General features: G+C 37.0%; 1 protein-coding gene across 4 annotated transcripts in view; it reads right to left on the reverse strand.

Annotated features, from left to right (window-relative positions):
* dync1i1a (dynein cytoplasmic 1 intermediate chain 1a) overlaps positions 1-15,317 on the reverse strand; it is a 72,349-nt gene that overhangs the window by 48,910 nt on the left and 8,122 nt on the right. For all 4 annotated transcript variants that reach the window (XM_082187073.1, XM_082187072.1, XM_082187074.1 and 1 more), the window contains one exon: positions 14,486-14,601. In XM_082187073.1, coding sequence (XP_082043199.1) covers positions 14,486-14,601 — 116 coding nt within the window. The remainder of the gene's footprint in view (positions 1-14,485; positions 14,602-15,317) is intronic.

Here is a 15,317-nt window from a genome sequence, read left to right on the forward strand (position 1 = left end):
CCATCCAGCCAACAAAAGCTCTTCTCTTTCCTTTTCCCGTCTCTCTCACTCAGACACACACACACACACACACACACACACACACACACACAGAGTGTCAGACTGTCTTCTGAAATCAGATGGAAAAAAGCTGTGGAGAGAGTACTTGTACTCCTGGCTACTTGCTCATCAAACACACAGAGCACAGGCCAGAGTGGAGTCAGGTCCTTGAGCCGACACTCTCCTCGGCCTCCTGCAGCTGTGTGTGTGTGTGTGTGTGTGTGTGTGTGTGTGTGTGTGAAAGCCCACGGCTGTGGAGATTGCGTTTGCATTTCATAACGACAAACCACACGGATGGCTGACAAACCAGCCATGCCATGCCCCTGCAGCTACAATTAAGAAAGAAAAAAAAATAAGTCCAAATAAATGTGCAAAAGTAAAATCATAACATCTCACCCCAAGCATAGACCCGTTATAATAATCTAAAAATATCACACACACACACACACACACACACACACACACACACACACACACACACACACACACACACACACACACACACACACACACACACACACACACACACACACACACACACACACACACTCCGCAAGGACACATTAAGTGGATCAAAAGTGACAGTAAAGACACTTAAAATGTTACAAAATATTCCTATTTTCAATAAGTGCTCTTCTTTTGAACTTTCTATTCAACAAAGCAGCCAATCAGCATATAAGAATGATTTCTGAATAATCATGTGACACTGAAGTCTGGAGGTCTGGAGTAATGATGCAAAAAATTCAGCTTTGCATCACAGGAAAAAATTACAATTTAAAAATATATAACAGATAAATTGAATTGTAATAATATTTCACAATTTATTTATTTTCTGTCTTGGTGGGCGTAAAAGATTTCTTTCAAAAACATTAACAATTATAACCGACCCCAAACTTTTGAATGGTAGTTTATATAACCAATTATATTGTTTTTGACCTGTACTATAAACATTGCACTGCATATCTTACTTTTCTGAACCACATTCTCTATTATACAATAATTTTTACACTATACTATCATTTCTATCCCATTTACAGTCTCCCATAATATATGTATGTGCTAATTTTCAGCTAATTAGTTGCACATCATTGGCTCTGCTAGATGAAAGAAAATAAAGTTGAATCTAAAATAATAATAATGACTCAAACTTCAGCGAGAGGTAGATGAATGGATCAATAGCACAATGACAAATGATAGAGACAACGCTGAAAACCATCATCAAAACCATTCACATAAATCATAGAAACCTCTTATCTTTCTTCTCCTCTTCTGAGGATCTTCAAAGTTTGCTGTTGTGGCGAATAATGCTTTGACTCTTTACTGGAAAAGCAACTTCACATTTGGGCACGGCCTTTTGTTGGCCTTCCTCATCATTGTCATTTGTCATCATTATGACATCATTATGACATACGGCTGAGATTGATCATGAAGTGCTTTTGAGAGTACCGCTATCTTGAAGCCCAAGGCCGCGCGGATCAGACCTGCCTTTCCCCTCAGAGACCGAGACGCACTCTGGGGTCTGGAAATGTTCAGAGTCGGGAGAGATAAAGAAAGCCAACACTTTGAACAGATATCTGCTCTGAAGCGCCGCTAACGTGCTCAGGAAATCTTTTAGATTTGAGATTTGGACTGAATATTTGAAATAATGTGTAAGTATGTGTGTGTGTGTGTGTGTGTGTGTGTGTGTGGGGAAGTTACCAACATCTTACAGGTCTCATTGTATTTGACTATATATAGTAATAGTAATTCTCATTATTACTATTTATAGTAATTCCCATTATTGTAATGGAACTTCATTTTATAATGTGTGAACATTTATATAGTTAATTTGAATTTATTAGCTAAAAAATATTGAAAAACATTATACTGTACATATTTCAGATCCAACTTTCGTCATATATGTCAAACTCTTAATCCATTTCTATAGTTAATTAAAGAAAATCTTTTCAGGAGTAATTAAAAACAAACTTTGACATTGGCTTGAGAAAGCTTGATGTTTAGAGAGAGAGAGAGGAGAGAGAGAGAGAGAGAGATAGTTTGAAGCCGTTTTAAAAGCTAAAAGTTTGAAGGTTTTAACAAATCGTTTGGCCTCTAAATAAAAAAACTTTATTTAGAGGCCAAATGCAAAGATGAAAAGTTTCTGATTTATATTGTCATCAGTGTTGCCGTTGATGTAAATCGAATGTCTTAGCATTTGGCCTCTAAATAAAGTTTTCTATGTAAGAAATCTTCCACTGTTATGTGTGCCAGCACCTCTCCTTTGTTGAACTTTGACATATTAAAGTCTAAATTATTTCTAAACGATTTACATTTTACTTGATTTTTTTTGGCAGTCCTTTGATAGTAAATCAATATTAAAATACATTTTAGGGCTACTACTACAGTACATATTCTAGATTCAACTATTGTCATTTTCAAACAGTTATTACCACATAGCATTATGAATCAAGATGAGAAGTAGTAAAAGGATATTAACTAGGAAATACACTCTGATAACTAATCAGAACAGAACATGATACTTAGCTCATTGTTAAATGCCATTTCAAACTACTAATTCCAACAATAAGAAACTAGATACTGTTTTAGGCTTCCATTAACCATCCGACCAAACTAAACTAACTAGTTTGGCTGTTGTTGAATGCCTACTTCGGTATTTTTTAACACACACACGCACATGCACACACACACACACACACACACGCACACACACGCACACACACACACACACACGCACACACACACGCACACACACACGCACACACACATGCATGCACGTACGCACACGTTGAGTTTCCATGTTTTATGGGGACTTTCCATAAACATAATGATTTTTATAATGTACAAACTGTATATTCTATCCCCTATCCCTAAACCTACCCATCACAGAAAACTTTCTGCATTTTAAGATTTCTGAAAAACATAATTCTCTATGTTTTATACGCCGTTTCCCTCATGGGGACCCAAAAATGTCTCCACAAGGTCAAAAATTACTGTTATTACTATCTTTGTGGGGACATTTGGTTCCCACAGCGTAGTTTTACCGGGTACACACACACACACACACACGCACACGCACACACACACACACACACACACACACACACACACACACACACACACACACACACACACACACACACACACACACAGAGAGATTATATTTCTTTTATTCATCCTATAAGTCACAATAATTGTCCACTGAAACAATGCTGTAATTTTTATTTAGCTCTATTACCTCCCAAAACCTCCAGGTATTTTAGTTTGCCTAAATATCCCTGCCAATTAAATTCTATACGTGAAGTGAAATGAATCCCTTGCAGCATCACACTGACATTAATCACAAACGCTAATGAAAATGATTAGTTCCTCCTTTTACTGAGCGTCTACTGTTCCAGATCCCGTATTCCTGACCTACCAAGACTCTGGTCTGGTAATGAACCTACATTATGCAACGGGTCTCTGGCCCGCAAATGTGGTGCCAGTGAAGCTGGCCTGCTCCCAGAACCACATCTTTAAGGGAGTCATCATGCCACGCCATGCACAGACTGGCCACAGAGCATGATTAAACCTCATGACTTCAAACTTTCCAAACCCTAGCCTGTCAAAATGAGCAACTCAACCCAAGCAATGAGCTAAACCCACTTTTCAACAAGTCACAAAACAGAAATGGCATATTGGACTAAAATTATTCGATTTCAAAATTTAAGCACTTGGATAAATTTGTCTCAAATAAGTCATGTTTTCATTCAGTATTAAGAACAAGACATTTATCACAAGCTCGGTGATAATTTATATCGTTCAGCAGTGAAACGCACTTATTTGGAATACACGAGAAACAGCCCGGAATGACATTTAAATGATTTAATAAAGTATATCATGTAGTAATGTTTTTACTGTAAGTTCACAATTCATGGTTTTTCATGGCAGCAAAAGTCTGAAGGCTTCTGCAGTTTCTATTACGTTGATGTGCTAAGAGTGCCCCCTAATGTCCCCTGTCGGACATAACCAAAACAACTCATTCAATCAGTCACAAGAATTTTGTTCCATAAAATTGCAGCAAATTAATTATTACATAATGTAACTTTCTTATAAATATAATCTTTGAACATTTAAATGTACTATAGCTAAATTTCCCAGCTTAATCTGAGACACCTCAAACAAAGGTAAACAAGGTTATTGTAGGTAAACATGACTTTTGACATGTAATATATATATATATATATATATATATGATGTAGAATTTACTTGAACGGTAGTGTGTGTGTGAGAAGCAAATCAGAACATTACAATGATTTCTGAAGGATCATGTGACACTAAAGTTTGGAGAAATGATGCTGAAAATTCAGCTTTGTCATCACAGGAATAAATTACATTTTAAAATATATTAAAATAGAAAACTGTTAATTTAAATTGTAATAATATTTCACAATATTGGTGTTTTTCCTGTATTTTATTTGTGTGTGTGTGTGTGTGTGTGTGTGTGTGTAGAACTGAAACGCTTGAATAATAGAAACCCTCTGGAGCAGCAATCCCAGGACCACCCAGACCTCACCTGACTTTACAATGATCCTAGAAGTTCCTAGGGAATATTGGACTTTTAAATTTCGTGTGCTACATGGGAAAAGTTTAACCGTTCAAAGGAATGAAACAGTATCCCATCTGATGCTCAACACACATCAGACGGCAAATATTATTATAGTTGCTCCGTGGACACGGGCCGTATTTTTGGCTGAGGTGGTTTCATGTATCTTATTATGTGGCGTTAAGAGAGGAAAATTGTAATCATCTGGGTCCAGACTGGCATAGTCCACCTACTGTGAAAGACATTGTATTGTCTGATATCAGGTTTTTTTTTTTTTTTTTTGACTGGCATCCCGCCTCGATCCAAACCATTTGGGATTCAGGCCTTTTTGGGCTTGAAACCAGAGTCAGATGATGGCGATGAATTCAAAGTCAAAGCATTTCAGCAAAGGGAGAAAAGACAGACATCCCCTCTAATGCCACCAATTAATTTTGACATTGCAGATCAAAAGAGAGTAAATGTAACAGTATCTAAATGCGACATGACGGGGATGGAGGGAAAATTGCAACCACTGTTGTATGAAAGCGAATTTTTGGCTAACCTTTAGTTTTGTGAACACTGACACCCTCAGCTTTTCTCTTGTATATAAAAGAGCTAAAACAACACGCCGGCATGAAGCGCTCCCATATGTGACCCATTCGCCCGACTCAACCCAGACATCAGCGATTGAGGGGGAGCTGGTGCCGAATGGCAAGGCTATGGGCAAAAGCCTTGACTACAACTATCACGAGGTCCTCTGATAGTTATAAACTGCCATATATAAGACGCCGACTGCAACACACTCTCAACCAGCCAGAACAGTGATATTAAATACATGTGCCAAAACACAAAATATTCGTAAGTGGTTAAATTAGACCCCCTTTAAAGCATCATTCAAGGTGAATATGACTTGAGCTGCTCTTGATGACCTGGAAAAAATCATTATAATCTCAATTAGCCTGACTGTTAATAAACATTGTCATTAAACACTATGATTATTTCAACTCTTGAGACATTCAGTGGTCAAACATTGACCCGATAACACAATTAATTAATTGAGTCAATATGCTCGGCTGGGATCAATTGACATTCGCTCGGTTGTTTTCAACAGCTTGGTTACGGTGGTCTCTGCAAAGTCTCTGTAATGTCTTTCAGATTAGCAGTTAGTTAGAACTCAGTTTGCCTGCAATTAGGAACCATTACAGGACCACCACAAGTTTACCAAATAAGTGACTGTAAAAAAGTGAATCACCACTTCCCACTGGAGACCCCCAGAGCTAATGGCCCTGAAAAATTCCAGCAAAAGAAGCCTAATACACACACACAAATGTACGTGTGCACGTTAAATACGAGAAAGAGTGAGATTGTGAGAAACAAAGAACCACATCATTTCCATGACCTTCTGAACTGTTCAACTTCCTTGAGATTGTTTCCAGGACCGAGTGCAGAACAAAAATTACAAAATTCAGTGTCATAATGGTTGCAACAAAGTTCTATGGTTTTGAACCAACCTTAGGCCTCGTTATCTGGCAGAAGGCCTTTGCACAGCTGAAATACTTGGACTTTTTTTTAACAGTAACAATTCTTATCGGTCGATGGTAATTAGCGGTAGAGCCTGCGAAGGCTTTTTAAGTCTTATGGCTTATACTTGTAGATCTGAGCTCTGCTGATTTGGACCACATTTTATTGATCGGACCACTTGCAATAAGAAAAGGGGTTGAAGACTATGTGTGATTTATCAGAAGACCCTTGATTATAAGAATATTTGACCCAAAATTGGCATCATACTAAATAAATAAATAAATAAATAAATAGGCTCCCAAAATGAAATGTTTAGAAACCAAAGAATTATTTAAATTTTTTTAAATATGTGAATGTTTTTAAATACCATTATTATTATTATAATACTATCATTTATTAAAATAAAACTATGTGAATGTTTTGTGTTCAACAGAAGAAAGAAAAGAAGAAAGATACAATTTTTTGGGTGAACTATCCCTTTAAACGATTCACTGGCTCACTGATTCACTGGCTCACTGATTCACTGACTCACTGATTCACTGGCTCACTGATTCACTGGCTCACTGATTCACACTCATAGGTTCCAAGCAAGTGCGAGGCGGTTTCATGAATCATTTTGACTTTTTGACTCATTAAAAAGAACCTATTCATAATCACGGCTCACTTAGTGTTTGTTGTTTCGAGAATTTACTGCTATAAGTTTTTCTTTTATTTTTTCTGTTTCGTTGTTTATTGTGTGGCAATCTGGAGTCGCAGAGAAAGAAAGTCATAAAGATTTAAAATGACAAAAAATTTGTAAATGATCTATCTAAGTGAACTATCCTTTTGAAAGAAAAACTGTTTCCACCCAGAACAGAGTGACTCAAAAGATCTAATGCATTATTTTATAAATGTTTTAACAGATTAACATTGAATCACTACCTTTGCTCCACTTAAGGATGCCAAATTTTCAGGGGTCATTTTCTCCAAATATGCAGTGTGAAACGTTGCACCAACAATGAGAAAGAACCGGAGGAAAGTATATATAACTGGATAGCCAACTTTCCCAGAACCCCCTAACGCACTGTCCAGTGGATGAGCCATGCCTTTGCAATGCTATCCACTCCCATCAACCCTTAAAAGAATTACAAGCCTGTTCTTTCATACAAATGATGTCGCCGAGAGCCCACTGGAGCCTTGAATATGGCGTTCAGTGATTGGCAAGTAATTCGATTGAGTGAAGAACAATGTACACTTAGCAGAGACAGATCTCTGACCAACCAACAGACTAGAACCTGGACGCGTATCACACTACCCATATTCATTAGAGCAAAGCCGAGACGGAAGCGGACAGTTCATTAAATTAAATTTCCCTAAACAGAGTCACACACATTTAGATTGATGTGAGACAAACTAAAGCTTGAGAGAATAGGCTTCTCAGAGGGGTCAAAAGTTCAGATGGGTCACGACCCCTGAGTGACCAGTTCTGCTGAGTCATGACTACATTCTGCACAGATCCAGTGCTGTTGCTTCACAATCATGTCATTTTAAGGTCACCTCTGATGGTGAGATCTGGAAGGATTTTATACTACGAATGAACCATTGGCTAACAGGTTTGACATTCATTTCAATCAGGTTTTCCCAGACCACCAGAGAAAATCTTTATGAAGCTATTTCTATCAAGGGATCCCGAGACTAAACCTGCATCGCGGGCTAAACTGGGGTCAACAAAAACATCACAACCAGCTGATGAACACAAAACACATGCCAAGCACTTTTTGGATCCATCAAGGGCTCTTCGACTGAGTGCGTTGAGACAAAAACTTCAAATATTTCTGAACAAAACAAAAAAAAAACTTCAAAGAAAGCAAGATTTTCTGACCTTTTGTACAAAGGAATTTGCATGATTAGTGTCACAAATTTGACTGATTAGTGACCTAGACAGTCTAGAATCCTAAATATGTCTCATTAATTTTACGTCTTGTTTTTGATGTTCTGAAAATCCTAAAACTTGCTGTATTGGTTTGTATAAAAGGATGATGGCTGCACTGTTACATTTTTAAAGGGTTTTTGTCCATACAATGAAAGTCAATGGCACTCAAAACAACATTGAAAGAACATACTGTTAAAAAAAATTGGGGTCAGTTTTATTTTCTAAAGAAATTAATACTTTTATTCAGCAAGGATACATTAAATTGATCAAAAGTGAGAGTAAAGACATTTATAATGTTAAAGATGATTCAAAATTAACTAAATGTACAATACATTAACAACTAACACTAACACGACAGAGCTCGTAATAAAAGGAGAATCAACATTGACTTGATTTTTCAGAGATGGCGAGAACTGAGGGACTTAAACCTTTTGTAAAAGCGAAGCATTTTATTACTTAACAGGTGAGTAAGGTATTTTATTGAATGGATAAATTGCCATATGTAGCTCTCTAACAGCGTTCATTGTAAAGCATCATCTATTGTAAAAGGTCATTTCATTATAGTTGTTGTAGCGCTGTGTGTGCTGGATTTTATTGGGTAAAGCTACAGTAATGTCTTCAGTTAGTCAGCTTGAGCTAGTCCATCTAAGCTGGTTATATCTCTTAAGTCTGGTAGTGAATGTTTTATGAGCAGAAGGATAATCATATTCATCCGCACAGTGCCGAAAGCACAACCAAAACAATGTTCTTCTGCAAAATGCATGCAGTTTTGTTTTTAACAGCTAGAGGGCCAAACGTTACATGTAACTTTAAATAAACGCAGCTCTTGTGAACTTTCTGTACATTGAAGAATCTTAAAGTATCACATTCATCACAAAATTATTAAGCGGCACACTGTTTTCAACATTGAAAATAATAAGAAATGTTTAAATATTATGATTTCTGATCATAGTAATGATGCTTTCACATCACAAGAATAAATTACATGTTAAAATATATTAAAATAGAGAATTTTTGATCAAAATAATGCAGATTTGGTTAGCACGAGTGACTTCTTTCAAAAACATAAAAAAATCTTACTAACCCCCAAACTTTTAAACGATTAGAATGCTCAATACAGGTACTAAAGTTTAGTTAGTCTTAGGCCGTGTGTCCACCAAAGCGTTTTTTACGCATGTAATTTTTCAATTGTTTTCAATGGGAACGCCGCGTTTTTAAAACGCCATGAGCGTAACGAGGCGCTGAGCCTTTTTTTCACGCTGAAGCGCTGAGCGTTCGCCGTTTTTTACAGGTCGCCGAGAGTTTAAGAACTTTGGGTAAAAACGCAGCGCTCATCACTGTCACTTTTTACCCAACCGTCCAATCACAGTGGAGGAGGGGCGGGACTAATACCACACCGACCAATTGCCACATTCTGCTTGTACGACGTCAACAGATGACAACAACAACTAGCATAATAACGGAATAAAATCAGTTAAATCAAGAGCCAGAGAAAATACATTACATTGAATCGACATTTTAATATAGAATCAACACAGAAACCAAATATGTGTGAAATGAGATACTACTAGTAACATTTTCGTGGAGATTCCCTATCAAAGCAAGCAAAGTGTCTCAACTAAAAAAAAAAAAAACGCAAAACGTTCTCAAGCGCCCACAGCTTTGGTGGACACTCGGCCTAACAAATGAAGTAGTAGTAAAGGTCTTTGCAAAGCAATACTTTCTCAATTTTAAGTTTTAAAGTATCACACATAAAATGAAACCGACAACTGCTATATACGATAGAAATAGCGAAATAATGCCTTTAGGAGACATTTAACATGCATGCGCATCTTTTACTATAGTAAGTCGAGGGCATAATTAAACTGCTCTGGTTAATTTGAGCTTAAACTACATGTTGGCTGCTGCTGGTACAAGGGTCTCCGCAGGCACTGAGCCTTCCTGACAGTCTCGTGGGTGGGGGGTTAACACCTGAAGTTCCTGGATCCCCCCAACTAAGAGAGGAAAAAAAGAAAGAAAAGGAAAAAAGGCATCTGCTTAGTTTCACCAATCAATGGACGAAACCTCGACACCGGCCTGAACAAACACAGAATGCAAGCTGTAGCAGGTGGTGGAAAGACCTATTAAACCTTCCTCTCTCTCTCTCTCATGTGAGAGGTCTCACGGGGCCAGGGTCTCCCCTGCACACACAACCTGTACCTACAGACAGCTGTGAGCCCAGCCTGCATCTGTAGGCCGAGAGGAAAAAACAAATAAACTGTACAGAGCGCGAGCGCTAAGGGCAACGGCCAATCAAAGGCTTGTCAGCGGTTGCACTTGCTGAATAAATGACCTGCCTTGACAGGAAATTCCACCAGCAATTTTAATTCTGATCAGGCTTCAAGGAAGTGGAAAGAATAAAAACACATCAGTTATAATGACAGGAAGTCTCCAATCACATGGCAAGCAGCTGTTGCCAACGTAGGGATCAAGGAGCCGTGAGAGGATGGAGGGATTCTGGTGCGAAATGCAGATGGGAAAAAAAAAGAAGATGAGTTTGAGGGGAATGAGAGAAGCGAGGTAAAGTCCGCGTGTCACAAAATACTTGTTTTTTTTTGTGCACCGCTTGCAGAAAAGAGGAAACCAAATAGCAAAAGATGTGCTTCACATCACGACTACCAGCGATGTTATGCAAATGCACCAAAAGCCGCTTGTTAGGGGGTTCCGTCCATATGGAGATGTTTAGGGTGCTTTTCAAACCATCTGCATTTTATACCAGGCCTGGCTCCCGAGTCTGGGGGATGCAATCAAATTAGCCGAGCTCTATGTGAGCTTCATTTTAACAAGGCTATAAATTTGGAAAATGTAATTGAAATATGATGCTTTAAATATGATTGGTTTCAGATATATGATTGAAGCCAATGGAGTACATTTAGAGTACACTTGTGGAAGAGGGCGCTCAGCGCCGAGTGCTGTGTCGAGTTAGCGACTGTAGAAGCCAAGAAGTCTTTGTGGTAGGAACCACACTTAAATTAATAAGGAGAAATATCCTGACATTATTCTTTTACAAACAAGCAAAAGTGGCTTTGATTAAGCACTTTCACATTTCATAAATCAATCAACTCGAGGAGCTTTATTAATACGGTCTCTGCTACATGAGGTTATTATTTAACCATTTAAAGTTCTACTTATTTTTATTATGTTTTTGTGCCATGCAAGCTTAAACATCATTTTCAGTGTTGTTTTGAATATTGCTGTTCTAAATAATATATCCATGGTTCGAAATAACATATTTAAGCTGTATAATTTCAAGTTACTGCTGCAAATGAAAAATCTAATAAATTATTAGTTTTTTCCCCTAAATGGTTCTTTTTTGCAAAAAAATAAAAATAAAAAAATATCAATGATAAAATTATATTATAATTTTATATATAATTTAAATTCAAAATTTCAATATTTTTAAGTTACTACTGCAAATGCAAAATCTAAAAACCTTTTTTTGAAAATTTTCTTTTTCTTTCTTTTCTTAAAAAAAAAAAAAAATTAAAAAAACTTATACAAAATAATAACAATAAAAATATATATATTCAAAAAAATATATGCAAAAAATAAAAGCATTATTTATGTTAGCAGGGCAAGGAAATAATATGAACTACTGTCCTGCCTAAGCCAGCATAAAAATAAATACATTTTATTATTAGGTCCTGACTTTAAAGGAATAGTTCATTTGAAAATAAAAATACTGTCAAAAGAGGATATTTTAAGAAATGTTTCAGTGTTTTCTCTTTTTTCACCCCCCATACAAATGGAAGTCAATGATCACCAAAACTGTTTGGTTACCGACATTGTTCAAAATATCTAACTTATGTTCCCAAAGACAGACAATCATACATGTATTGAACAAAAATGCAATGATATATGATGATAGATTTTTTTTTTTTGGTGAACTGGGCCTTTAAGGAAGTGTATTACCATTTAAATATAGAGAGATTCTACAAAGGATTCATCTATAACATCCAATCTTTTGAAATGTCATGCACATGAACAGATAGCGGACCCAACAATCTCAACAGAAAGCCGAAAGTAAACTGGTAGCCCTCAGCAGAGGCGCAGGCACAACTCCAAGTGATGTTCTGATGATAGAAGCCATCTTGAATTACCCGTCTGCATCCACTTAAAGCCTGACTCAATGCCATTACTGTTCTGCCATTTCAAGCAGAGCCACTGATGGGCAGGCATCTCTTTTCAAAAAAGCCGTCCCCCACACAGCTCCCCTCTCAGGAAATGGAGGCCGCGGCTGGTCAAATGAATCTTAATCTGCGCAGGTTTGGAGCTCCTCAACGGAACCAGACGGTCAGGATGACAGCCCACCTGACAGCCATGGAAATCAAAGCTCTTCACTGAGCAGCCCGTTTCAATTTCCGAGCTTGTCCTAAGCTGTTTTACCATGAAATCCCAAATTGCCTATTCTGATTGAGTACAGATAAAACTACATAAGTGAGTTATTGTAGATCTTAACAATGACTGACAAGGCGAGTACATGTACATTTGTAATTAAATGTCTGATTTTGCGCTACATAAATATCACTTCACACAAACGCGCAATTAGTTCCAACTCTAAAATGGTGCTTATAAAACAACAGGACTTTTTTTTAATTAATTACATCAATTTTTTATTGAATTAAGCATAGGCTATGACCTCACACTGTAGTTGGCAGGAAAACTTAAATTGATTAATAGCATTATTTTTGGGGGAATAATTAACTAAAAGAAATGCTGCTGCTAACTACATTTTTCATTAGTGTGACAATAGCTCAGCTCCTTTCAAAATAATATAGCTTTAAAAGAAGTAGCGGTGCAGTGTGATAAAGTGCTGTTTTTAAAGTGTGTCACATTATATTACACACGCAGCTTCACAGCTGAACCAACCTGAATCACAAAAAGATTCATTTCAGTGAATCAGTTCATCAGAAGGTGCATGTAAATGAACTCATTCAAAAAATTATTCACATATTCATTTGAGTTAATGCATAGAACAGAATATTTTAGTAGTGAAATCTTTAGTTAAATGCTGCCGTTCATCATCAAGTGTTCGACTCGGTTATACAAATCACTTTTAAATTATTGTAAATTATTCAACAAAAATGTATGTTTTAGTTGAAGGAATCAAAAGATTTGTGTTACTGCAAATTAATCAACACAAGTAGTGGGCAAAAGTGATGTCCGGTCTAGGAAAATCTTCACTCTTTTGTAAGTATATTGTGTAGATGTTCTTAGAGTCAGTTGTTTTATTTGTGATAACGCAATGAAACAAGCCAAATCGTGCGGACTTATTTATTTCGCCAGGCTGCCATACAAAGAAATGATGAACACATGCATAAACAAGAGAGAACCAACAAAATATTAATAACTGATGTTGTAGTCAATGTATGCTGGTGAGCTTTTTTTTTTCTTAGCATTTTTTTTTTTTTTTTGTGTAAATAAAATAAAAACCATAGCTGTAGTTTGCCTTTTTTGCCAAATAACCTTGTCAGATAAATACCTTAACTAAGTTTAGCGTTTTGTTCTTCCCTCATATTTAAAATATTTTCCTCTCATTTTGATGGTTTAATCATAGGCTCATTAAAAACAAAAATCCTCTCCAGACATCACTTTTGACCACTAATGTATATGTTGTTGTCAATGCTGTCACCCTAAATGAGACCCTCACTATACTCATCTTATATTATCTCACATCCATATTTTAATGAGACATTGCCCTCTTAAATAGTTTAAATATAATTAGCCATTTTTGTTGGTAGATCCAATACTTCCATTTGAATGTAGTTTAACCACTTTAGATTATGACTAGCAGCTTCACAAGCTACAGTAGAGTTTTAAAGGGGTGGTATAAGTCTTTGATGTCCCCAGAGTGTGTATGTGAAGTTTTAGCTCACATCGCTTTATACTTTTATACAGCATGTTAACATTTTCACTGTTTGAGGGTGAACAAAAATGCACCGTTTTGTGTCTGTTCCTTTAAATGCAAATGAGCTGCTGCTCCCAGCACAGGGGGCGGAGCTTCAAGAGCTTGCACTCACATGGACATGCTCTGAAAATTTCCAAAACTTTTAGCCTTTTATGTTCAAATCGGATTCAGACAATGATGATTAGCATATTCTGTCTTGATAATCTATAAATCGTGCTCAGGGGGTGGGGTTTATGTAAATTCTAGGGTTGGTGATGTCACTAACCCTGGAGGAATGTGTGTAGTCCTTACCAGCCGTTTGTTGTAGCAATTTCTTTAAAAGCAAATACCTCCCTTTGCTTTGAACTTTGAGCATTGTAACTTTGCAGATGTTGTTTTTGCTCAAACAGCAGCATTACACACTAACTAAAGTTAAAAAAGTTAAATCATAATCAACCACCCCTTTAAAGTAGCATCCTCAACACTTTAGAGTGCAGAACGTTAGAATATTACTGTAACGATCTACCTTCAGATTGATGAGCTGCTAGCGGTGTCTGAGTCTCTTTACAGTAGGAAACCAACTCTCTGGGCAGGAAATCCACCTGAGTTATCTTAGAAGGTCCCAATCTGTGCGTTCGGCGTCTGGGGAGAAAGAAAACGGCCTATGAATGTCCTGCAACCTGACACACGTGTGCACACACACTAGCATGCATGTTTAAAATACATACAGTGCATCACAAAGACAAAATACAATGTTACAGCCAATATGCTGTAGGGCCCATTATTCAGGTCTATGAACAGATTGTAAGTTTGGATGACCCTCGGTTGACTGCTAGAACTAATGTTTAAAGCATTCTCAGTACATAGCATGGTGCATCAATCACTGTCACATACAGCCCTGGGCACACAGCTGGAGAGTGACCAGCTGAAAACACTTGAACCTGACAAACATAAAAGAAAAGCGGAATGAGATAGAGGGAGCGAGCCAGAAGGAGAAATGAAGAGAATGACGGAGAACAAGAGGAACAAAGAAAAGGTTGCATACACAATGGTACGCTACAGTACAAAGGCAGTGAAATACCTCACACACACAGATATGTAAATGTAGATTATCAATGTACAAAGAAATGAGAAATAGAAATTAGAAGGGTACTAGAACACAATCAGTCTAAAAAAGGCCCGTTCACACCAAGAATGATAACTATTACGATAAAGATATAGTTCTAAAAATATTTCTATATATATAAAATAATAGCAGAGTCCACACCACAACTATAACGATATCATTGGAACAATAAAAACACTGACAGCCAATCAGAATCCATCCTGCTTTAAAGAGCTCAAGCATTTAAAGCGGC

This window comes from Leuciscus leuciscus, assembly GCF_965113295.1.
Source record: "Leuciscus leuciscus genome assembly, chromosome: 12".
In the NCBI taxonomy this organism is placed as follows: domain Eukaryota; kingdom Metazoa; phylum Chordata; class Actinopteri; order Cypriniformes; family Leuciscidae; genus Leuciscus; species Leuciscus leuciscus.